We start from the raw sequence: 27128 nt of genomic DNA, 5'->3' as shown, positions 1-27128 counted from the left end.
AACTGGAGCGCTCTTTTCAGCACAATGGACAAATGTTTTTTTTTTGGTAACAGCCTCAATAACCCACTCTCATCGGCATTATAAACCCGATCAGGACAAAGACCAAATTCTTGGACTGTCTTTGCAACATTTTTCTTTATATGGCTCAACGGCAGTAACATCACAAGAAAGTTTCTCATCTGTGGCGGTTAGTAAATGAATTCCATAGCTTCTTGAATCTGTCGAACCGGCCATCTTCATCTTGTAGAAAAGCTTAGCTTCTTTCTATAATTTTGGCAGAAAGAGGAGTATGTTTGGAACGTTCCTGGATAAATCAAGCATAAAGTGTATCTAACAGGAACGTGCCAGATTTTAATGTTTTCCGATCACTTTTACCACTGTCATTCTATTTTACAAATTTTTCTATTTTCACCTAATTTTTTTGCCAGTCATAAATCATCACAAATCCAATTTTGTACAGTGAGGCTGCACTAATTTTTTCGCCTCTGTCAATTCTTTTAAAAATTTCTGCTTTTTGAAAACTTAGCGTGTTGCGCTTACATTTTTCAACAAAATGCACTTTCATCTTCAAAGCAAAATAACTAAATTCGGATCCGTTTCAGATACAGAAAACTGGACACTTTAAGATAAGGAAAACTAGACGCATAAGATGAATATGACAACTAATCGTGGCACAGGATCATCTGATACTGAAACATGTAGTAAGATACTGTCAGAAGTTAAATGCTATCTGTAGACCCTGAAACTGTACAGTTGCGAGCCAGCAGCACCAATCGGCTGTAGCGCGTCTGTTTTATCGGTTGTGATGGTGTGCATAAAAGTCTTGTATAAATAAAACAAAAACAAAAAAGTTGTGGTATTACATGAATCGCCTCAGCAGTTAAGACAAAAAGTGGTGGATTACTAGAAGCGTCCGACTAATGTCAAATTATCGAGAGCCGACTGTATATAATTACTAACATCTGTAAGATAACACATACATTGGAGTAACATTAAAATAAAATAAATATATGCATAAATTAACCAAATTATAGGAACTAAAAAATTCAACATAATGTGTGTGTGTATTATAATTATATATATATATATATATACACTGCAAAACAATGTACACAAAACCTAAGTAAATAAATATTATGAATCAAAACAATGGTTTGAAAGTACGTAAATATAAGTCTTAGTATTATTATTTCTTCAGTTTCAATGAATCTATTCTTTGACAAATTTCAACTGAACACCCTCTAATTTTCACAGATATGAGTATCTTCCTTCATTTCCTACAGGTAAGGTTTATGAATGAAAAATTTTGAATCTTTTATTGCAAAGCCATTGTTTGAAATAGCAGCACTGCCTTATGAAATCATTTTACTCCCATCACTGCAGTTTAGTTACAATAAAGCACAGGTCAAGAATGTGTCTTGCACTAACTATAAAAATATTTTTATCTGCATTTTTATTGTAAAAATAGCAAATATTATGAAACCACATGACAAGAATTTCATCTTCACAATCGATGCTTGTGTCATGATCAGATTCCATCAGCTAAAGCCGCTAAGATGTAGAATGAAAATTTTGAAGCTGTAGATCAATGTTAAATAAAGAACATCCCAGTCCAATAAAAAATGTCCTAGGAATCTATTGAAGCATTCAGAGACTCAGCATTCTGCCAGGTGACAGCTTGTCTTGTTACACTTTAAACAGAATATTTGATCCTAGATTTAAACACTGCAGGTACGATTTGGCCAGTAAGTTTACACCTTTTGGTATATTTTTATTTGCGGGGAGTTTTTAAAAAGCCGAATGCATCATCCTCATAGCATTAAACAACTGAAGGTTTTTCAAACAAACTTAAGTTACTTCCATCAAGACGTTGTACCGAGTTAACAGCGAATTGAAATTTACAAATATAAGCGTGCGTATGCAAGAATACTCGCCATCTACCGAATGTTTCTTAAATAAATGATTTTAATGTAAAATCCATGATAATTGTTCAGTTTTCACCTTTCAATGGTAATGACAGTAGGAAAATGAAAATAAGTTTTAAATTTTATAAATTTTTGTCAAAATTATTCATTTATATATACCACCTTGTAGCTTCTTCTCATCTTAATGTCTGTAGGCATCCCGATTAATACTTCTCTCCACTTTTCTCGATGAACCTTCTTCACTTAAGACGATTTCTGTATATATGACTGAACCAAAATGTTTTCTTTTTATCTTCTTCAAATTGTACTCCTTCCTTATTCTTATCAATACGCCTTTATTTTTCTGTTCGTTTGAATTTTTCAATCTTTCGCAACACGTTTCAATACCGCTTAAGCACTTTTTTATTTATTTCTGAGGCTGTTTATGATTCAGAGTCATATAATACCATACTCTCCACGTAAAGCATTCAGCTGACTTCATTAATTGAATCAGAACTCTTCTTTCGCTATAAAACCTTTCACCTTTTCAAAAACTTTCTTCTCCGCTGATATTTTGCTTCTGATTATTTTAAAGATAATAAATAAATTTAAATTATATTTACAAATACCAGTAGTACTTGGTGAAAATTAGTAAGCCCGCACATCAACTACATAATTTTTTTTCAACCAAAAGAATACATTATAACTCTCAAGTCCAGCTTTCTCGATCTAAAAAATCTATAAAAAAACTACACGGTAAAACAAAGTACATTTTTATCTTTTAGTTTGTATCTTGATATTTCTGTCAAATGAGGGCCATTTAATGTTTAAAGACAGAATCGCTAATTTCATGGTTATTATTTATTACACGAGAAAATTTTATTCAATTTAATCTCTCTCAGAAATTACATAAATGTCCTCCCATCGTTTTTTTTAATAATATTCATGGTTTACTTCTTTGTAATTTAATTGGACTGTAGATAAAAATCAATCGGTAAAACTTCCAGACTATAGACCAGGTGTTGTAGAAACACTCTCCAAAGAATTACATTAAAGTCTAGTGACTGATGATTGCACAGTGTGTGGGTTTAAGTGTTGTTGCCATAAAACAGAATCGCATCTTTAATTTACCTTCTTCAATGCTTTGGAAATTATACAGGTTAACCAAAAATAATATTATTTAACTACTATTTGATCCATGTCAAATCATATAACCAACTTTGTTATATTAATTCTACATTGAAGCACCGATTCACTGATATTAATTAAGAACACTGATTAGTCATATTCTTAAGTATATTCTTTATTATCTGTATAATGTCGAGTACATGTTTTATGTTCAATAATTGTATATGTTCTTGTTCGTGTGACAGTGTAGTTCAATATTTAAAGAATAACTAATTGCAATAAGTTTAAGTGTAAGTGTAGCTTAATATAATCAGTTGGTAAGTAAGCCAACAACATAATAACAGTGTAGTTCAATATTTAAAGAATAACTAATTGCAATAAGTTTAAGTGTAAGTGTAGCTTAATATAATCAGTTGGTAAGTAAGCCAACAACATAATAACTTGTTTACATTTGCATAAAGAAGAATACTAAATATAGTTATTTATTTATTATTATTATTATTATTATGCTTTTACGGCCAACATGGGACCACTTAAGTCAATTTTAGTTGGATCTTTTCTGAGAAAAGCGTGTTATTTTACTCTTTCGAGCTGCCCAGTATTTCTTCATCCGTTCAGATCTTGCTTTCTTTTCTTCATCCGTAAACACCCTCTTCGTTGTATTTTGTCGTTTGTCTGTCTTTTGTTTAAATCTAATGCTTTTATCTTATAGCTTTGTAATTTTTCCAGTTTTATTCTGTAGGTCAGTCAGGAAAATTCCCAATTCTTTCATATCTTCTCTAATTTCTTTGATCCATCCTACTTCTAGCTTTTGGAACCAGAGCTTTTCAATGATATTTCTTGACAGTCTTGTTTCCGGTGTCCTTATGAGATGACCAAAGAAAGAGGTTCTTTTTTTCCGCATAGTATCAGTAACAGGCTCTATTTCTCGATACACCACCTCATTTAGCACAATCCACCATTGGCCTTCTTTTTGGTGTTTTTTATTGATACACGCTGACAATTCTCCTCTCTATTTTCAGAATTTTTTCAATTCGGTTTTTCTGAGTGATTTTGAAAAGGGTCTCGCTTCCGTAGGTGACTTCTGGCTGTACTACAGTTTTATAATGTTTAAGTTTTGTTTTAGCAGAAAGGCATTTTTTGTTATATGTTGACCAAGTTAATTTTTGGGATTTAATCATTTTATTTGTCCTGTTTTGCCATGTCACTTTTTCATTTAAATTATAAGTTATTATTTCCCCTAGATATTTAAATTGTTTTACTATTTTAATTTTCTGATTGTTTACCGTAGTGTGCTCTATTACCAGAGGATCTATGGCCATTAGTTCAGTTTTTTCGAAAGAGATATGAAGCCCTATCTTTTGTGCTAGGTTTTGAAGGCTCATGATTTGTGTTTTGGCTTCTTGAATATTATTTGCTAAAAGAGCGAGGTCATCTGCAAATCCTAGGCAATTTAGTGTGATGGAGTTTTTCTTAATACCCATTTTTATATTTTTGGGATTTATTTCATACCATTTTCTCATGACAAATTCGAGGGCGCAGTTAAAAAGGAGTGGTGAGAGGCCGTCTCCTTGCCTCAATCCAGTTTTTATGTAGAAGGGTTGAGAGAGTTCACCTCTGAATTTCACTCTGGACTGGGTATTGGTTAAAGTTAATTTTATCATGTTTACGAGTTTAGGGTGAAGGCCCAGGTTTCTCAGAATATTCAGCATGGATGGTCGGTGTATACAATCATAGACCCTTTTAAAGTCGACGAAGGTGATTATTAGTTGTTTTTTCCGTCTTTTATATAAGTCCATCATAAGTTTTAGGGATATTATTTGCTCCGGGCAACCTCTCCATGGCCTAAATCCCCCTTGGTATTCCCCAAGTTCCAGTTCAAGTTGGTCTTTGCATCGGTTGTATATGATTCTCGACAGGATTTTGTATGTGCAATCCAGGAGAGATATGCCTCTGTAGTTTTCCGGATTAGTTTTATCCCTTTTTTTATGTAATGGATGGATGAGGGCTGTGGTCCAGTATTCTGGAATTTTTTTTTCGTTCCATATTTTCACGAGGCATAGATGTAGGGAAGTTTTGACTGAATAAACTGATGAGTGTTTCCAGAGTTCTGCGAAAAGCTGGTCTTCTCCGCTTGCTTTATAGTTTTTTATTTCATTTAAGGCTGCGAGAACTTCTTGAATTGTTGGCGGGTTGATATTTACTGGTGAAGTTTTAACTGGAGTTTCAGTGTCAATCTCAAAAAGCTCAGGGGGGTCGTCACAGTTGAGGAGTCTATTGAAGGTTTCTGCCAAAATTTCAGCATTTTCTTTATTGGTGTGGGCCATATTTCCTTTTTTTCCTCTCAGCATAAGGGTGGGTGGTTCATATCTTTGAAGAGCCTGACCAAAAATTTTATAATAGTCTCGGAAATTAGTTTTCTTGGAACTTTCTTCTATTTGCTGAATCAAGTTTTTTTGGGCTTGTCGTTTGGTTCCCCTTATAATTTTCTGAGTTATTTTCCTTTGTTTGGTGAATTCATGGTTAGATTCTTCAATTTTCTGGGTTTGGTGGTTGATCCAAGCCCGGTGTCGGTCTTTGACTGCTTTGTCACATTCTTCATTCTACCATTGGTGTTTTTTTCTTGGGTTTATAGGGGCTAGTTCTTCAGCTATTTCTTTCAGTTGGGATGTCAGTTCTTTTAAATTATTAGTTAATTTGATTTTTTTTTTGTTTCTTCAAAGATGGCATTGTTTATTAATTTATGTAGATCATAAGCTCTTTTGTTTTTAGGTTGGGATTTTTTCTTTTTATACGGGGTGAATTTTATTTTAACTTTAATTAAGTAATGGTCCGATCCAGTATCTGTTCCTCTCAAGACTTTTACATTATAAATCTCCTTGTGATAATTCCGGTCCATGCAAACATGATCCAGTTGCCATTCTCCTTTTTTCCAATCTGGGTGTTTCCAAGTCTTCAATTTGTTTGGTTTTCTCATAAAATAGGTGGATTTTGAGATCATATTATGGTTTCTGCAAAATTCGACAAGTCTTTGGCCGTTCTTGTTAGTTTTCTTTTGGGCAGGCCATTTTCCGATAATATCACGATATCTTCGTTCTTTACCAAGTTGGGCATTAAAGTCCCCTATTAAAATCTTCGTGTGGGTCTTATTTATGTTGTTTGCAGTTTGGTCAATATCGTTATTTATATTAAAAATAAAGAGGAAAGGAAACATACATGACTGACCAATCCTTCATCTCATAAAAAAAATCACACAATCATCCGTAAGCCAAAATAGCATGAGCATTTTTAATGGCAAATAGCTTGACTTGAATTTTTTCTTACAGTCGACACAGAGTCCTGTTGTCGCAAACTTTCCTACTTTGATCAAAATTATAAAGGTGAACTTTCATCATAAGTAACAATTTTACTTAAGAATTCATCATCCTATCTTTGGTAAAATTTCATAAGAAATTTATAGCAGGAGTCTCTCACATTCGTAATCCGATGTTGACATCTCAGTTATCTAATCTGCAACTTTTTCAATTATTCAAGATTTTTAACAGTAAAACAACTGTATCAATGCTTGCATAATAGAGAAAACGTTTTTCCACAGCACTTGCTGTTATTATTTATAATTTCAGTAATCTTGACTTCTGGATCAATGTTCGCTCAGCACTAAACTGAACGGCTATCTCTGAAACTCTCTATAAGTACTTCTCAGGCCCTTAAAAAAATTTGCCGCTAGCTAACATAAACTATACAGTAAAAATAATATATTAAATATAATAATATTAAAATATTATATTATTAATATTATAAAAAAGAAATTCCTTAGACATATGATATATAAAGCATGAAGCTAAAGATAATCACGAAACTGTAATACAGTATAAAATTATTAAATATTATAACAAGCCACTTTCAAAATAATAGAATTTTTTTAAAAGACCTTTTGGAGCTAATTAATAGTTAGCTATTAATAATATTTCTTTGTAGAGTTCAAAATTGCACTGCTAGTTATGGTGTCCATCTTAGAGTGGCTGTTTTTAACCAAATAATAAACCTGATCTTACTCCTGCTCACTTAATATGTTGTTTTGTCAAAGTGAGTTTTGCTGTCAATAATACGTTCTTCAAGCGTGTTCAGACCTTCATTTTTATCCAGTAATAAAAAATTTGCAAGTCGGTATAATTAATTGTCTTACTGCATCAGTGTTCAGTTCTTATGGAGTGGTTTGTAAAATTTGATTCTGTAATGGATAATGCCAGTATGTTCCTTTTTATCTGAGGGTAAATGAATATCCAATCTGATCAATGTAGTATTTCACAAAATCATTGCGATATATATGGTCCTAGATTGCGGTGTTTTGTTAGTACTTCATATGACCTATGTATTTTGTTTGCCATTTTGAAAGTAACTAAACATTTTTTCTTAAAAATATTTAAAATTTTTTATGGCTATTTTTTATGATCTATTATACACAAAAAATATTTTGGTCTTATCTATTTTGTTACAAAGGGTTTTTGATTTTGTTCTTTTTATGTATTGTGTGTTCATAATTATGTGGTTGGTACATGTATGTAGTAAGTGTATTAGGTCAGTAACTACCAAAATACGCCAGATGTTTTAATTTACTGAGTTCTGCAATGTAGTTATTGGTCAAGTGAAATGAAAGTACAGGTGTTAAACTTATAGAAAGCCATATGTTGTGCTGTACAACAGTTAGATATGATGCGGATAAGTCATACCAGTTGTAGCAGGTTTTCTGTGGTTTAAAGGTTTGTCAGTAACCTATTCTGGATGTAGTAAGTCTGGATAGCATGTTAGTACGAAGGAAGAATACAGACTTAAATAGTAAAGAGAACGCATAAGTGCAGAATGTCATTAAAAATCTGTAACTGGAAAGTAAGGGGATATGACCTACAAAACAGTATCTAAGGAGGAGACTAAAAATGCAGGAGTGGAGATCCAGTTGATAAAAAAATGGTGAAGGAATGGGATTCAATGCCAGATTCAAGACAACAGAAAAGGTATATAATCACTTACTTAAGGTAAACAAATCACTTACTGTTAATGGGAACTCCCCCAATATTTTTCTGGCATTTTCTTCAGATGTCAAAGCTTCCTGGTAGGTTAAATTTGAACGACCAGTAACACTGCATGACCAAACTAGTGAGTTGCACAAATAAATACGCTCACAAAATTCCCTATAAAAAAAATTGATAACATAAAAAACAGGTACCAAACATGAAAATTATCACATACATTACCAATAAGAATTACTCAAAATCTTAAACAAATGATCTAACACAAGAATCCCTTAACTTGCATAAAAAATAATGGTGAATCTAATTGTTATGTCACAACTTTTTCTCAGCTATACTGATGTAAAACCTAATGTTTTGAACATGTATCATTTCTATATACAATCTTCAACTTTAAAAATTAAGTTTCCCTCATAAAAAGAATTTTATACTGATGAAATTAAGTTTTTTTTGTTACTTTTGTTTACACAGGTGGGAGAGTAGAAGGAAATATTCAATTTCCCTGAAAATAATAAATATACTATAACAGAGACATATGTGGACAAAAATATAAAAACTAATCTAATTATAAATGAATTAAATTCTGTTAATAATTCTTTTAAAAAAAGTACTCCATTTCATTTAAAGTGTAAATTAGTACTTTGTTTGTATAAGCTAGCCACCTACCAGTGGAAATGTTTTTACTATTATGATCTTAGACAAGCAACACATGTATTTTTACGAGGAAGATAAGCTGGATGAAATGAAGAAAACATACAAGACCCTCACTGGAATTTTGACCTAACACCAGCTAAACAAGAAATCAGCATTCTTACTATTACAAAATCCAGGGTGGTAAGTAAATTGGATTACTTTCATAGGCCACACAGTTCTATGGATGAGTAAAGATTTTGCTGAAGGAAGCACAAGACATTTACAGGGATTCCTAAAAAAGGAATAGGTACCTGGGTGAAAAGTAGAATTAAATTTAGGCTGGTCAATATAACATCCCTAATCATTAAAAAGTTGCTGTCACTTTCAGGAAAGATACTCTCTCTCTTTCTGTTTAGCCTCCAGAACCACCATAAGGTATTACTTCAGAGGATGAGTGAGGATGAAGTGTATAGTCTTGTACACTCTCAGGTTGACCATTCCTGAGACATGTAATTAATTGAAACCCAACCATCAAACACCAGTATTCACAATATAGTAATCAAATCCATATAAAAGTAACCTTTACTAGGATTTGAACCTTAGAACCCTCAATTTCAAAATCAGCTGATTTGGAGAGACAAGTTTAACCATTAGACCAAGCCGATGATTTCCTATAATGATAATAAAGATTACGAGTGAAACAGTTAGATCCTCACAGGCTTTAGCACTCATTAGAATCACATTTATCTTTTATAATGTCTCTATAAGTGAAACGGTTAGATCCTCACAGGCTTTAGCACTCATTAGAATCACATTTATCTTTTATAATGTCTCTATAAGTAGATTACTCTTTTCTCACAATTCACCCTTCTACTTGTTCTCTTCCTCCATGTTAATTATCTGTGGGTGTTGATCAGCTGCCTACTGAATCCAGCTTAAGTTGCAAGGTTCAGGAACCTGTTAAATAAATACATTCTTAATGCATGTTTTACTAAGTATTGCTGAACTTATAGACATGTTATAGGGACTTAAATGTTAGTGTAAAACAAGCCCAACATGAAAGTGAGGTACCAAACAGAATTTATATATTAATATATACATACAATAAAGTAAAAGAATTTTTCTGTTGTATGAGGGCGGTCCAGAAAGTAACTTATATTTGTGCCTAGCGTGGAGTTGGGTGGAGATAGAGCCACCATCTTGGCGTCAAAATATTTCTACACTCAGTATGCATCAAGCTGTCATAGCGTGTGGACTGTGATTTTTCTACTTTGTTCATTGTGAATTATTAATATGTCCGCTTCAATAGAAAATCCCGCAAATTGTAAGGTGACATGAGGTTTTTACTGGCAAAAAATCTCAAACCGATTGAAATTCATTAGCAACTTTGTGAGGTATATGGAAATGAAATAATGAGTGAAGGTGGAGTGAGGCAGTGGTTCAGTTTAAAAATGGCCGCACCAATGTTCATGATGAGGACTGCAGTAGTCGGCCTAACCTTGACTGATGAACTGACAATGAAAATCAACAATAAAATTCTTGAAAATCACATTACGATTACAGAACTCTTGCTTCATTTCCCCCAAATTTCACGAAGTTTACTGCACGAAACTCTATCAGGGAAGCTTGGGTGTCACAAGTTTTGTGCAAGATGCATGCCAAAAATCTAAGGCGGCAGATTTCTACAGACAAGGAAAAAAGCTTGTGCATCATTATGATAACTGCCTTAATTTAAATGGTGACTAAGTAAAAAATTAGTTTTAAGATTGTCCCTTTCAAACGTATGTAATAAATTTTTTTTATTTATTTCAAAATGTAAGTTACTTTCTGGACAGCCCTCTTAGATTTACAAATCCATTTATAACAGAAAATGGCAGAAGCCAAGTTTATTATAACAAATTAAATTTGTTAAAATAACACACACATCTTTGGCTAATTGCATAGGCAAATTGTAGTTATAATGTTACTAGTACAAAAAAAACCCATTCTTAATACTGAAATCTCTCATTTATATTTCTACAAAATATACTCATATCTGACCATACTAGAGATCAAAGCAATTTTCTAAAACTAAAAACCAGAAAACAGGATTACAGGTCTGATTAATGGCATACTTTTCAAATCTAATAAGATCAGCAAAAATATGAGAATTATTTTATTGATTCATTTAAATGTGACATCAAATTAAACCACTTAATTACAAGATACCTAGATCAATGTAATTTGTTTCATGAAACTGTCCTATTTTTCTTCATGATAAATAATTATTCTATGCATCTTATGGTGCTGAATATAATTTGAATTTTATTGGCTTAGTATCCTTTGTGTAACAGTACATAAACCCAGTAAAAATAACTATCAGAACATCACTTCATTCCACACTTAAAAAGTAACCTAGTACACTTAACACAAGTTCTTGCTATTCTTAAGAACTGCTACACATGCATTTTGTGCCAAGTTGCCTACAATCTTACAGTTATGGCACTTAACAAACAAGAATATGCTATAAAAACTGCTTCAATAAGCATAAATGTTGTTACACTTTTAGTTTATATTTTTTATTTAAAAACATGAAATTTTGTAAATTTACAAATTTCTGATCAGCATGCAATGTATTATTATATCTAAACTATTCTGAAAGTACAGCACAATGACCTCTAACTTTATATTATTAAAATATTACAGGAAGATGTTAGTTAATTTACATCACAAAATGTTGTTTTACACATTCTCGGTTATTTACTGATACCCAATCATATATCAGCTAATCGTCAGATATGGTCACATCATTATAAATAAATAGATTATGCACACTTTATTTGGCATTAACTATCATAATTTATTTTTTTAAGTTCAAATGTCATGGATACTAACAGAATAGCTAACATTTAACATGTTGCCCCACAAGAACTAAATAAAATCAATAACTGCTTTAAAATATACCACTACATAATAAAAATTTAATAATACAAGAAAATAAAAATAATTCAATAAGGTGTAAATTACATATACAACCACATTATTAGTGTATTTAAATCTAATTAAAAATCCCAAATTGTCCAAAAGGTAATATGGGAGAAGAGTAACACAAATTGGCCAATGTCAAGCAATAAGACGGCCAGACATTTGATAAAACATATCTAATTTCAGAATAAAATATTAATAATCAAATAAAAAGCAAAATTTTCAAAATTTGTAAAATATTAAAATAAAATATAGTAACGTAGATATATTAATGTAGCCTATAATCCCAAATTACGAAATCCACATTGTCAAGACGGAAGTACGAGCCGATATTGTTAAAAATTAATACAATAGGTTCATTACTTACTCATAATCTGTAAAAACTTCTTCTGTTAATTCACAATAGAAAACTTCATCGGAATCTTTTAATCCAGCAGGAAATTCATTTTCTGTGAAAGCCTTTTTATAAAGCAACGGCATTTTTAATTCACTTTAATTACTCTTCAACTCATGCAATGATCTTGGAACAACGTATAACGCGGTGAAAACACAGAAAGACTCCTAACCAAATTCAACTAAGCCAAAATGAGAATTCTTAAAAGTGAAAAATAATACCACAACACATTACCGATAAAACAATTACGCAGCTATGATCTCAGTAAAAGAACATTTTGAAAAAATTAATCACTTTTTAATGAAATCTACGAAGAATAATTTACATCCGGAGAATACTACACACCAGAGTTCAATTTTTTACACCTGCTAGATGATTTCGATCTTCACTATCGATAATTACTGTTGTCTAGCCGCCAAAATGTACCCGCTATGTAAGAAAGCTGTTGCCAGAATACATCACAAAAACTAAGTATATAAATATTTTTATACGCGTTTCTCTTACTTTAAAAAATACCCACATCATGAAAATTAATCCAATTTAATCTTTTAATTCAAATTGATTGGTAAATTTATAATTTCTTACACATTTTATCGCATTTATTACGAAGAATATGAAAATAGTATTATACAATTAAAATATATGTTTTCTGAAGTAGTCCAGGTATGAAGAACTGTTTTTGTTTTTTTTTTATGGGTAGAAAAGTGCAGAATATATATATATATATATATTTGTGTATGTATGTATACTTATGCGACTCGCACTTAATTGTGTACTCCGTTAGAGAAAAGCGCCCAATGAAATTAATTAACCAGAGGTTGTCGACCGTGGAATAGACACGGAGTCAAATTATGTTGCATTCGAATGCAAGGAGATTAAAACATAGAGTAAATTAAAAATATCTGATTTACTCTAGCAGGAGACTTGTCTTGTTAAAGTATATTCCGTCGGTTTTTATTGTTCTATTTGTTATACCAACAGCAGTGATTTGAATAGAAAGCGATTAGGAAAAGAGATGGATGAAAATGAAAACGTCCGCTGGAACCCTAGTTTTCAGTAACAGGATGTTTTTCGGCCATTTTCTTTGCTTTATAACTTTTGTTGATCTAATATCAAATGATATTAACGCCACAATTTTCGATAAATAAACGGAAGAATTAATATTTCTTAAATAGATTTTTAGTAAAGTAACAGAAAACGAATCACAATTTGAACATTTTATTGCAAACATTGCATGTAACATACACAGTTGGAAATATTCATCACATACTCCCGCCAATCCATTAATATAAGTGGCCTCTGCTTTTTCGGTGCTGACCTGGCTCGTTGCTGCGAAAACCTTATTTACCCCAACAAAGAGACGCTATCACGGGTTTCAAAGATGCATGTACATAACTAAGTTTTAAGACCAATCCTTGAGAACTGCTTGTTGGACATTTTTATTCAAATAACCTTAAATTTAATATTCATTGAAGAGCAATTTTTTAGAAAGTTTGTAAATATACATTTTTAAATTTTGATAAAGTTAGAACCAGAAAAATATTTTCAAGCATATTTTTCAAATTAATAATGGGCTCTCAATTAATAGTAAAAAAAAAAGAAAAAAAGCTAAGCGCCTTCTAAAATCAAAATCAATTGATATAATTTTTTTTCTAAATGCTTGTATAAATTTTCAAATTCTTTTTATTTATCTATTTTTAATTTATTCTGTCCCATTAAACATATAACTTCGTACTATTTTTAAAAATAAATTTTGGTTGTCAGTAAGAAGAATCTGTTAACTATTTGATTTTCAACTGAGCAGATACTTTCTTTTTCTGTTTAGCCTCCAGAACCACCCTAAGGTATTACTTCAAATTATTGTGTGTACAAATGAAGATGAAGTGTAGTCTTGTACAGTCTCAGGTCAATCATTCCTGAGATGTGTGGTTACTTGAAACCCAACCACCACAGAACACCAGTATCCACGATGTACTATTCAAATCCATACTGCCTTTACTAGGATTTGAATCTTAGAACTCTTGGCTTCAATATCAGCTGATTTGCTATGACAAGTTTAACCATTATACCAACCCAGTGAGTTGACTGAGCAGATACTAACTGGCCTTTTTGTGGAAGATTCTTACTCAATAACTGCACTTAAACTATTATTTTAAGCAAATGTTCTATACTGTAGAATATCAAATAAATATTCATTCAATTGGTATGTAATTATATTATTGGTAATTTGTATTGGTATATATTCATAAATTGGTACATTTTATAAACATAATCCAGATATCCATTTTATTAATAATCAGTATTAATGAATACAGATAAAAATACCTGAGAGAAGTCTTGGTTCCTTAAATCATCTAGTTTTAATTTTTATTATGACTTACTATTACTAATGCATTATATTTAATGTAAAATATACTGCTAAAAAAATTTGTATGCTATATAGTGATAATTTCACTGAATATAGTGAATTTTTGTAGTTAGTCTGGCATCAGAATATAAAATAATTAAGTAACAATTATAAATATCACTTATCATTATAACAACTTAAATAAATTATGTGATGGTATATCATTTTATTTTAAGTGTAATATTTTCTGACTGCTATATTCAGTTACACTGCTATGATTAATGTTAATAATCTTAAGTATGTCTAAATTTCTTTATATAATTCTGTCTAAAAATTGTATGTTTTGCCACAGTACAGCAATGAATTTTAATTTTAGATTATAATATGTTCAGAAAACAATATTTGAATGACTAATTTTTTCTTTTTATGTACATTATATACTATCATAGTCATCACATTTTAATTTATCTATTCCACTTAGATAATATATATTTGTATTTACTTTATATAAGTAAATTTACAACTGTCTGCATTTGTGACTAATGGATATTAACATTAACATTCTCTGATCACTATGCAGTTGGTATCTTTTTTTATAATTAATTAATTATGAATGTATATTATTATTTGTTTTACAAAACTTCTACTTCCTCATTGATTTATACATTTTATAAGATTTCCAGGTTGTATGAGGTGAAAAAACCAAATGACAGAGTGGGTTGGTAAATCCACTAATTTTGATAGTTTGATTAGTAAATCAAACTAATTTGCCTCTAAATTGGTATTATTTTAAGTAAACTTCATTGATACAAAAGATACTTAAGTCATCATGAAAAATGTTTATTTCACATTTAAATTCTATCAACAATTATCGTTATCGACTGAAATCATTTTATGTGATAACAGGTTTTGTAACAATTTTATATGTGTAATTAAAATAGGTCAAATGATGTTTGTATATTGTTAGTTTTGTGGTTCCCGCCAACTTAAAATTGTTAAGATAAAGATCATTATACTTGTTTGAATCTGTTATCAAGTGTTGTGTACTTGTATTTTAACAAAAAACATTTTTTTTGTCAAACTATAACCGTAAGTTGTGCAGGATCTTATTACAACAAAGTATCATTACGTAAGAAATGTTGGGCACAATTATTTCAAAAATTTGGTGTTGCATTTTGATTGAATTGTTTAATACAACAATAAATAGAACAAGAATTTTCTCTGATGCCCCTCCATGCAATTTTTAAAAAATGACTCCAAACACTTTTCATTTTTCAGTCATCATCATCATCATTGCTTAATATTGGACTGTTATAGCATGATATATAGTCTTCCTTGTATCACTCTGATTTTCTAATTATTTTTATGTAAATATTCAATAAAATTAGTTGAACAGAGCAAAAAAATATTCCCAAATTCCAGTGTCAGCTCAGACACAGTAGCAGTTATAATAAATATTTAATTATTATTAAGTTGTATTGATACACCTCATTTCACAATCAAGTATTTGCTTAATTATGGAAATGCTTAATAAAGAAATGATATAACTGTACTCAGTAATTTAAAGTGTAATTAAAGATTGGAATAATCTCTGTTATGGCTACTAACTATAGATAGGTATAGTAAGTCTAAGTTTTGTAATTCTAATGTAAGTTGGAAGGGGTATTTTAAATACAGGTAAGAGAACTATACTGTTAGAGTAGAGCATTATACACACACACATGTGCTCATCTGAGTATGTGCATATGTATCCATAGTTTTTCTTCTGCAGGAAGCAAAAGCCTCTCTCCTGACATGTGCCTTATCTTTCTGTAATAGTTTCTTAACATTATATCAGTTGAATTTTATTTTTGTTTATATAAAGAAAGTGTAATAAAAATAATATTGATTTCATATAAAATATTTAGTTATTGTTATATATACAGAGTATTCCTAAATTATACAAAAATAACCTTTAATAATGAAAAAAGTAAATAAATTACAGACCTGTTTGAGTCATCACTGAATACAGTAACTATATCTTGAAATTTCATTCCTGCCTAACATCGTTAGTTCCCAATGTTCTCACTAGATATCACGCGTGAATTAGTAATTCCATCAGTCTTCATGGAATTGTATACTGATGCAAGTGTGTGCTCAGTGTTGTTTATGGTTTCACAAATCCAAATCTGCTAACACCATTTTTTCTGGTGGCAATTCATAACCAAATATCATAAGCAACCACCTCAAACATGGTCTGTTATTGCATAATACAATCATTTCATTGAAACGGATTGTGTATCACAAAGGATGCCAGGTCAGGTTAGACCTTCAGTTTCTGAAGCGGCAATCGAACAAGTGGAACAGATGTTGATGTTGAACAGTCGTAGTCTGGGTAAATCAATGAGACGTGCCATCTTAGAATTAAATATACAAAGGATTACACAGTATGAAAGGCACTGCATAATCGACTGTCATTTAAACCTTACAAATTACAACTAATACAAGCTTTGAGTAAAAGTGGTACAGAACAACAAACTGAATTTTGTGTAAACGTGTCAAACAAAATTGAGACTGAAGATGATTAATTATTGGAATAAAATTGTGTTCAGTGACAAAGCAACCAGCGGTAAAGTGAATAGACACAATGTTCATGTATGGGTGAGCAGAATCCCTGTCAGTCATTATGGCACTCGCTTAAGGTAAATGTTTTATGTGCTGTAGGCTGTCACAAAATTTATGGTCCTTCTTTTTTGCAGAATACACTGTAACTGGTACATCATACCTGCACGTGCTTTAGCATTATCTAATGCCACAATTACAACAGAATTCATTTTACTGCAAGATAGTGTGCCACCACATTATCATCATGCAGTTGTGTATATCAATAGCAAAGTACTTACTTGGATTGGACATGGTGAAACAATTTCCTGGCCACCACAATCGCCTGATTTAACTCAATGGACTTCTCTGTATGGAGTCATGTAAAGTCAGAGAGTTTGTTCCTCTGCTTCCATGAAATGTTGACGAGCACCAGATAACACAAACAGTTGCTACCATAGATCAAGACATGCTTCATAGGATTTGGCAGGAAATTGATTACAGATCTGCCTTCCTATAAAAGGTAGCCATATTGGACATTTGTAAATGAAACTTGTAGATATACTGTATTTGGTGTAGTATCAAACATTTCTGTAAGTTATTTATTTTTTTTCATTATTTAAAGATTACTTTTGTATAACTAATTTAGAAATATACTAAATTTAGTTTAGCTTGCATGTTCGGTTATTTACAATAACAAATTCACATATAAAGCAAATTAATAAATCATTATAATGATTCAACAACAGGGTTCCCACCTAATTTTAAGATTAGTGTTTCCTGACTTCTACTGACCAATTTAGTAAAAATGACCTGACTCTCTTAGTGTTATGTTATTGCCATTTACTCCGCATACAGATATTTTATTTTTTTGTAGCATCCACCATCCCCATAGTAGTCCAACTCACACCTTTTTTTTATTATTACATTGATTTTTAAAGTTTATTTTTTTCTGATTTTTTTATAATATATGTTTAAAATTAGGCTATTTTTTGTGATAAATTGTTTCAATAAATTAGATTGTAAAGTAAAAAAAAACAACAGCAATATTTAATAAGCATAAAATGAACATTGTAACAAAAGTAACACAGATAAGAAATAAAACTAATTAAAGCAATTTTTAAAAATAATTGGCTCGCATACCTAAGATTATTAAACATTTTTCACAAAAACCAACTGTAATTATTTTTTGAAGTAAAAAAAAACAATATTTAATAACTTTATTTGCATAAAAATGATAAAAAAACAAACACAGATTTCAATATAACAAAAAATATACGAGGTGTGTAAATAATGTAATGAGACTAGTATTTTTTGGCAGCCAAAGTGGCAACACTGTAAAATTACTAGTAAACATACAGTTATATGAACAACTGAATTATATGAAGTATTAATATTTTTAGTCTATTCTTGCTACGTGAGATGTAAACAAACTTTTTGTGAAACGAGTTTCTGTTCTGCGTTACAAAAACAAGTGATACTAATTATGAGCAATGTTGTCCAATCAAGTTTTGTGTTAAACTCCGTGAGAATGATACTGAAACTTTTTCAAAGTTGAAAAGGGAGGTGACGTTTTTGTCACAAGCCAAGTTTTTAGGTGGTTTAAAGCATTTTCAGATGGCTGGGAATCAGTTACGTCCCAAAAAAGTAAAAATCAAAACCATGCTAATTTGTTTCTTCATCAGTAATGTTTACCAAGAAATTCTTGAGACTGCAGAAAAGAGTTGCTCACATGAGACCAAAGCCATCAAAGACAACTGGATGCTGCATCATGAGAATGCATACTCAATTAATGAGTTTTTGGCAAAGAAAAGCATTCTTGTAGTTCCTCAACCACTTTATTCACCTGACTTGAGTACCTGCAACTTTTTCCTGTTCCTGACTAAAAAACACCATTTTGGAACAGTAGAAAACATTTAAAAAATGTAACTGATCATCTAAAGGATTTCTGGGTTCCAACGCTGCTATGAAGAATGGGAAAACCATTTAAAGTGTTGCATGGCTTCCCAAGGGAACTATTTCGAAGGTGATAAGAGTCCATGTATAACTGGATTGTAAATAAAAAGTTTTTCTGTTCCAGTATCATTAATTTAGTTACAGATCTTGTATGTGTAGAATAACTGTCATCTTGGTGTAGCACCTTGATTAGATATAATTACTCTAATCCATTATTAGTGCTGGTTCATAAATAAATAAGCCTTTATAATTTATATTTATTCTTATTTGAATATGCAATTTATATACATATAATATTATTTTTTGTTAAGTTTGCCTATGTAATATGATTAAACTGTATATGTCATTACATATACAGTTACATGGACTCCATGAAGGCTTATCGGAAGGCCGACTAAATGTAGTACAGAGCCAGCTTATATAGTGTGTATGGAGCCAAGTGAACCGCTAGGAGCTGTGTGCATGGGAGCCATGTGAATCATCCAGAGTTGAGTGTATCCGAAAGAAGCTGTGTGAACTGATTGAAAGATCTAAATTTTAAAGTCCTTCTTAAACAAATTTTTAATAACATGCAATGAAACTGAGTCTGAACATACTGTCCGCCAAAAAAATGATATATATTAAATTATTGTTTTTTTTTTGTTACAAATAGTAACATGAATCATATGATTTATAGTTAAATAAATTATACAATATACAATGAAACATTTTAAAGAATAACAGATTAAGTTTAGTAGTAAATAAATTAATAATAACATAATTTAATTGTTGTACAATATTATTCACACAAATGTGCTAAATTAATCAAAAATCTCATAATAATATGGATTATTTTAATGTGAATATAAATGAACAATGAAATATAAATAAAGATTAAATAAAATGTATCGATGATAGATATGTAATTAAATAAAAAAATAACAATAAATTGCTAGTAATAAATTCAGTCATTACCTACTGGTAGTAAGCATAAGTTGTACACTGGTCTGCGTAATTGCCCATTGGTTGTATTTAAATCAACCACTCTAAGTTGGAACCCAGATAAGTTTGCGTACCAATTCCATGTTTTCCAATACAAGGGTATGGAATTTTTGTTGGTAATTAGCACTAAGTCTCCAATGGAAAGATTGCACGATGGATAACACCACAGTGCATTGTAAATAATGCAGATAGTCCTTAGACCATCATTTCCATCTCGAATGAATAAATTTTTGAAGTAACTGCCAGCGACCTAAATGATTAACTTTGACCTTTTGATAATCAGGTTCAGACAAGGATGTAAGTGGGCATCCAATAAGAAAGTGTCCTGATGATAAGAGGTTTCAGATCTTAATGAACTGTTGAAACAGTGAATACGGTACGTGAATATTAAGACGTGCTTCTATCTGAGTTTAAATCCTAGATAATTCTTCTTCTTAAGTTAAGAATGGTTAGACTTATCGATCGGCGCATATGAAATTTAGCACTTTCCCATAAACCACCAAAACGGGGAGAAGCAAAAGTAGTGAAAGACCATTTGTTGCCTTGTTTACTTGTAAATGTTTGAATTTCTGATTTGATTTAAATAGTCGGTAAAATTTGTAGAGTATGTTTTTGGCAGAATGGAAATTAGAACTGTTATCTGAAACGATTTCAGTAGGGATTCTCCTTCAAGATATGAATTTTTTTTTAGAGATGAATGATTGTGAACTTAAATCTGAAACCGGTTCCAGATTTATGGCCTTAGTGGCAAGACAAAAGAACAGAGCAATATATGCCTTATTTAATAATTTGGATCTTTGCCCGCCATGATGTATCATGACTGCACTGCCGTAATCTACTGTACAAGCGGAAAATGGTCGGGAAGGAATCACACTAAAGGATGGTAGCTGACCAAGCTGTTGACACTGGAGTTTTGCATTTAGTCAAAAACACATTAAGCAACTGCGAATGATTGATGTAATGATATTTTTACCATTTATAATCCAATATTTCTGTCGTAGAGAATGATGAATTAGTCGAACACTAGCATGTAAATGACATAAGTGCTCACTATTAATGATTAATTTGATTACATTTGCTTTTGGATGAAGAATTATAGGATGTTTTGTTTGGTAATGCAATAGGGACTGTTGTAATCTGCCACCTACTTATACAAAACCTATATTGTTGAGAAATGGATCGAGTGAAATAAGTTTAGTACGATTAACAATATTTTGATTATTTTTAATACTATGTATTTCATTACAGACATGAATGAATTGTTTGGTAAGAAAGATTGTGGTTTAGTTCCTGTGTAGTTAAAAGACCAAAAATTCATTCTGATTGCATTGATTTAGCATTATGAATAAACAAAAACCAAAGATGCAGAGTAAAGTATGTAAGGATGAAAATCTCTTTGTATAATAAACTACAATGACAGATACACACAACACTGACGTGGTTTAATGTTTTTCTGATGGATGTTTAGAATTCAAACTGCATTTATTAAAATTAAATTGTCTGACCGGTAGGTTGAAGGCTGTGAAAGCCAAAATGGATTATGCCACCAAAGTGACATGTTAATTAATTTATTTGGAGCACACCCTCGGGATAATACATCAGCAGGACTATCCATAGTGCCAAATAGCACCTGCACTAATTTGTTGTATTTCCAAAATTCTGTTGTTATTAAATATCTTCCAGACAGATGGTTGTCCATGAATCCAATAAAGTGCGATTGTTGAATCGATATAGAGATGTATATCATAAAATTATGTCTTTAATGCATTAATGTTTTTACTAACAAACGAGTCAATAATTTACTAACAAACAACCACATAATTCCTGCCTGGGCGGCAACGTTATTTGCTTTAAGGGAGCAATTTTGGATTTAGAACATAATAGATTAGAAGTAATTGTGTAATTAGCAAATATTGTCCGTATATACACGCAGCAACCACAACCCTTTTTGGAAGCATTAGAAAATCCATATATCAGTATTGACTTAACCTCACTATTAGGTTTTACTGTTCGATTTATCATAATTGATCGCGAAAATTTAGCTATTGTGTCAATATTGTTAGGTAATTTGTTATCCCAACCTATTTTAAGTTTCCATAGTACCTGTATGAAATGCTTATAAGAAAATAGAATAGAACCAATGTTATAAGGGATTGAATACGCCTGCTATGATAGAGAGGATATGTTTTTTATTGTAACAATTGGAGCTATTTGGATGAGCTGACTGAAAAATTAATGTATCTGTGGAATTATTCTATTGGATTTCTAATGTATGTAAGTTTTGTTCTTGATCTATAGGAATAGTAGAATTGTGTTCAGAAGAAGAAACGGTACTGTTATTGGAAATCCATATTGTTGTAAGTGTAGAAAAGTCAATTTTTAATTGAATAACTTCGTTTAGGTTGTCTGAACCTGTAACAAGGTCAAAGACATAAAAATCATATCAAATAGCCTTACATGCTAATTGTAAGTCATGTTCATTTTCATCAGCTATTTGTATTAAGCATCTAGTAGCTAAGTATAATACACAGGCTGTTTCATATGTTACTGTACATAATGCCTTATCTCCTGAACTAGAGACTTGCATCATAATATGCGTTGTAAATTGGAATCGTTAGATCTTACTAAAACCTGACAGGACATTTTTGTTATATATTGATATGATGACATAATTATGAATCCTAAATCTAATATAGAAAATCGATCTTGTTGGACCACAGGTCCAACTAACAAGAGTATCGTTAAGGAATAAACCATTAGTGGTTTTTGCTGATCCGTCAAAGAGAACTTGTAATTTGGTTGTTAGACTTGATGGTGTAGTAAATAGTATACATATAGTCTGTCAATTAGCAGATCATTGGAGTTACGTAACTCCATTGGAGTTACAAAGAATATTTACATTAGGTCACAACCTAATGTAAATATTCTTCTTTGAAAGTGGTATAGTCCTTTTTAAGCTTGGGATTGTTAATTACTTTCCTTTCTAAGGATAGAAATCTGTTTTTAATGTTAATAAAGGAATCGCCCAAATAAATATAATCAGATTTGTGCTGTAACATTACAAAAAAATCTGCCCTGGTTGTTTCGAGTAGTATTCGATTGAAAATATTCTTCACATTTGGAACTCTTAATGACTGATGTATTCAGAGGTAATCTCTTCTGTTTTTCAGAATTGTTCAAGTATGTTTGATAGATTTTTATGATTGTTACAAGTAAAAGGATGTTACATTGTTATTGCCCTTATTAATAGGAATGCAACCGCTAATTATGTATCCTAATTTAGTCTCTTGAATAATAGGATATCTAAAGTTTCGAATGTATTTCCCTGGTAGGATAAGACTTAAGTAATATTGGCCTACATCAGGATGTCAATGTTATTTGGTACATTGAAACTGGGATCGGCCAGAAATATGTTATGAGGTAATTTGAAATGAGAAATGTCAAATGTGGATAAAGGAAGGCTGTCAGTAATATCTGGTAAAACAGCGCATTAAACCTTGAAAGTAAAGTTTCTATATCTGGAATGCAATGTAATTTTGACACTACATTCTGATTCTGAAAAATTATTTATTCCTAAAATAGGAAGATCATTTTTCATAAGTTTGAGACCTAATTTGTGGGCAAAACTAAATGTACAAAAATTTGCTTGTGAACCAGAATCTAATAGTAATCTACATGAATATGTATCAGTGGTATCACATACAGCTGCTGACAAAATTATATTTTCATTTGAATGATTTTTAAACGAACAATATGCATTAATTTCAGATTTATTATTTCCTAACTTAGAATCATTAAGTTTGTCCATGTGAATAAGTGTATTCACATTCAAAGATTACATAGATTTACAAAGATTCATAGATTGATTTTTAGAATGACCTTTACTCAAACAATAATAACAATTATTATTTTCCAAAAATGTTATGTATGTAGAGGATGATATGTATGAGTGACAGTCAGGTTGACCATTTCTGAGATATGTGGTTAATTGAAACCCAACCACCAAAGAACACAGATTTGAACAATGGAACTCTCAACTTCGAAATCAGCTGATTTGCAAAGACGTGTTCACCACTAGACCAACCCAGTGGGTCTAAAGGTTTGGTTGTACTTTTGGTTTCATTTTCTGCATTTATTTGTGCGTTTGAAGTGAATGAGTTAATATTTTTCAAAAGTTGTCATCTGGAATTTAGAAATTCTATAAAATCTTTGATTTGACAACCTTTCCTTCCGTAAAGTAATGAAGTATTGTAGTCCAATTTTGATGTTAGAAATTGGACGACAATAAATTCATATGTGTTAATAGGAAGCTGCATTGCTTCAAGCAAATTCACATATGAAATTTATTTTACTAATAAATTTGGATAAATTATCTATGGATTATTTTTTTATAGAATTTGATCTTATAATGCAATCAGCATTATGACATGCAATTATATATTTGTTGTCAAATTATGTTTTTAACAATTCTAATGCTATAATATAATTCTCATTTGTCAATGGTAAATTTTTAATGATAGCTAAAGCTTCTTCCTTCAAAGAAGAATGTAAGTAGTGTAATTTTTGAATATTGGTTAAGTCATCTCATTTAGGAAGTAAATCAATAAATATATTAAAATAGTGCTGCCACACATTACCTTTAAATAGAGGCATGTTAATTAGTAGTAATTGTGTTTGTTTAATTGTTACAACTGAACTAACTTCTTGATTAGATGATTTTTGACTATTATTTATTTATTAAATGTTGTAATTTGGAGTCTATAGTACACAAGTCTTCTTCGACTTATATCCAATTCGATGATAAAACATCATCACATTCCATTTTAATTTCTGATTCAATGGTGTCATATTTGCTTCGCAAATCAAGAAGATTCTTTATTTTAATTTGTAAGGGGGGAATATATCACCTTGTAAAGGATCATAATTTTGAATAAATGTGCCAGTCCTAGTTATAGAGGCCTTTATTGATCCTCTTTGTCTCATTAACTGCTCCATTTCCAAAATAGCATTAAATAACTAAAATTAGCAATGTGAAATATAAACAAACTAAATTAAATGTGAAATGAATCAATGATATTACAATAATGATAAAATAAGGTAAATTAACAGTAATAATAAATTAAGAAACATGTTACGTAAATAATGTTGTAGATCTAGACGCTGCAAGTCCTTTTATGAAGTAGACTGTTGAATATGAAGATTCTTGAATGATATTTCTTCAAATTGTAGATTTTATCCACACTTCTGGTAGGTTAAATGATGAATTCTTCAAAAATGTAGATTATATATCGGACCCAGAGGACCAAATATCGTGGATGTAAAATACTCGTCGTCTAGATGTAGTACCTTGATTAGATATAATTATTCTAATCCACTATTAGTTCTGATTCATGAATAAATAAGCCTTTGTAATTTATATTTAATTATTTTTATCTGAATTTGTAATTTATGTGTAATATGATTGAACCGTATATGTAATGTTACACTGAGTCCATGAAGACTTATTGAAAGAAGACTGACTAAATGTAGTACAAAGCCAGCTTATATAGTGTGTATAGAGCCAAGTGAAGCGCAGGAGCTGTATATATCAGAGCCGAATGATCGTCAGGAGCTGTGTGCATTGGAGCCATGTAAACCGTCAAGAACTGTGCGAGTGTCTGGAGCTGAGTGCAGCTGACAGGAGCCAAGTCCATCCAAAAGGAACTGTGTGAACTGATCAAAAGACCTTTAAATTTTAAGTCCTTCACAAATAAATTTTTAATAACATGCAATGAAACTGAGTCTGAACAATATGTAAGACACGACTTAAAGAAGTCTAAAATCACTGTGACTAAAAGTAATACAGATAAGAAAACTAGAACAGAACACATTTTGTGCAGAAAACAAATGCTTGACAAAATACATTACTTTAACATTTATTTGAAAAATATTTTGTCATTCTAGCGTATTTGCTGAATGCCATGATTAATGACATAAGAGCATTTAGTAGCTCTAAGCTGGAAGTTTGATGCTATACAACTACCACGAAACTTTAAAAGTTGTACCAATATCTTCAAATGAAGTTAAAGATAACATTTTGAACACACATAATCTCTGCCTTAGAAACATTCAAATGTATCATTTGCTGCTGAAATGTTATTATTCTTATCAGAAGATCCAAGTAAAAAACACATGTATCACACAACCACCATTCTCACTACTGTTGATCAAAGTTGTAGTACCACTGGGAGATGAAAAAGTTTTCAATGAAGGCTGAGAATTCCCTATCTTAATTATTTCATTATGCTGATTTCCTTTACTGTGCGAAATCACTGCCTTTCAGCCCATACTGCCCAGTCTAAAATGTTTTTTTTTTTTTACAATCACAAAAATTCATCTATTGTTTCTCAACCAACTGAATTCTGTGTGTAAGTTACATCTAAGTGGTTAAACTGGTCATTAAAAAGAGTTTTTAGATGCCATTTAAAAGCAATTATCTAAATTGCAAAAAAAAAAATTCATGTTGGTTTGACAGAAATTTCACGAAAGCAGTTAACCTTAAATTTTTCAGTGGTATCTTTTTGTTAAAATTTCACCAGTGAAAACATTTACTGCAATTTGTAATAAATATAAAAGAATAATTACGAAATGTAAGTAAGAACAGGGCTTGTTAATGGCTGCTTGATGCATGTAGTTGCAATGAGCTGGGCGATGGAGTCGCCACTTCCCGATGATGGGAAAATATATCAAATCCAATATATTTTGGGATTACTTAAAAAATACTATATTAATAAACATAGTCTTAATCTGGTAACAAAAATTCAATTCTCTGAAATATTTTGCAATTTTTCGTGAACAAATTTCACAAATAACACTGATTTCAACTACAGGGTGTCCCATATAAAACACAACCCAACCTTATATTGGTAGGTATTGAAATAATAAAAAGGCATGTGTAAATGCAATTTTTATTATTACCATCATTACCTTACATTTAGAGTAAATGTTGGAAGTGAACGCCATCTTCTTGAATACAAGCTTCAATTCTATTTACAGTGTATCTTGCAACCTTTTTCAAAGTTTGTGGTTGGATATTTAATACAGCTTGTTCAATTGTTCGTGGTTTGTTGCTGTAGGCTTTTTCTTTGAGGTAAACCCCATAGAAAAAAATCCGCCGCAGTCACATCTGGAGATCTTGGTGGCCACAAGCCTCGACCGATAACACGATTACCAAA

At 31.0% G+C, this 27128-nt stretch overlaps 1 protein-coding gene across 2 annotated transcripts in view; it reads right to left on the bottom strand.

Annotated features, from left to right (window-relative positions):
• Acf (ATP-dependent chromatin assembly factor large subunit) overlaps nt 1-12438 on the bottom strand; it is a 151869-nt gene extending 139431 nt beyond the window's left edge. For both annotated transcript variants that reach the window (XM_075367686.1, XM_075367687.1), the window contains exons 1-2: nt 12024-12438; nt 8083-8221 (exon numbers count right to left, since the gene is read on the bottom strand). In XM_075367686.1, coding sequence (XP_075223801.1) covers nt 8083-8221; nt 12024-12136 — 252 coding nt within the window. In that variant the 5' untranslated portion in view covers nt 12137-12438. The remainder of the gene's footprint in view (nt 1-8082; nt 8222-12023) is intronic.
• Nucleotides 12439-27128: the final 14690 nt, after the last annotated feature.

The sequence above is a fragment of the Lycorma delicatula genome, chromosome 5 (genome assembly GCF_047948215.1).
Source record: "Lycorma delicatula isolate Av1 chromosome 5, ASM4794821v1, whole genome shotgun sequence".
In the NCBI taxonomy this organism is placed as follows: Eukaryota; Metazoa; Arthropoda; class Insecta; order Hemiptera; family Fulgoridae; genus Lycorma; species Lycorma delicatula.
This window is presented reverse-complemented; position numbering and strand designations above follow the sequence as displayed.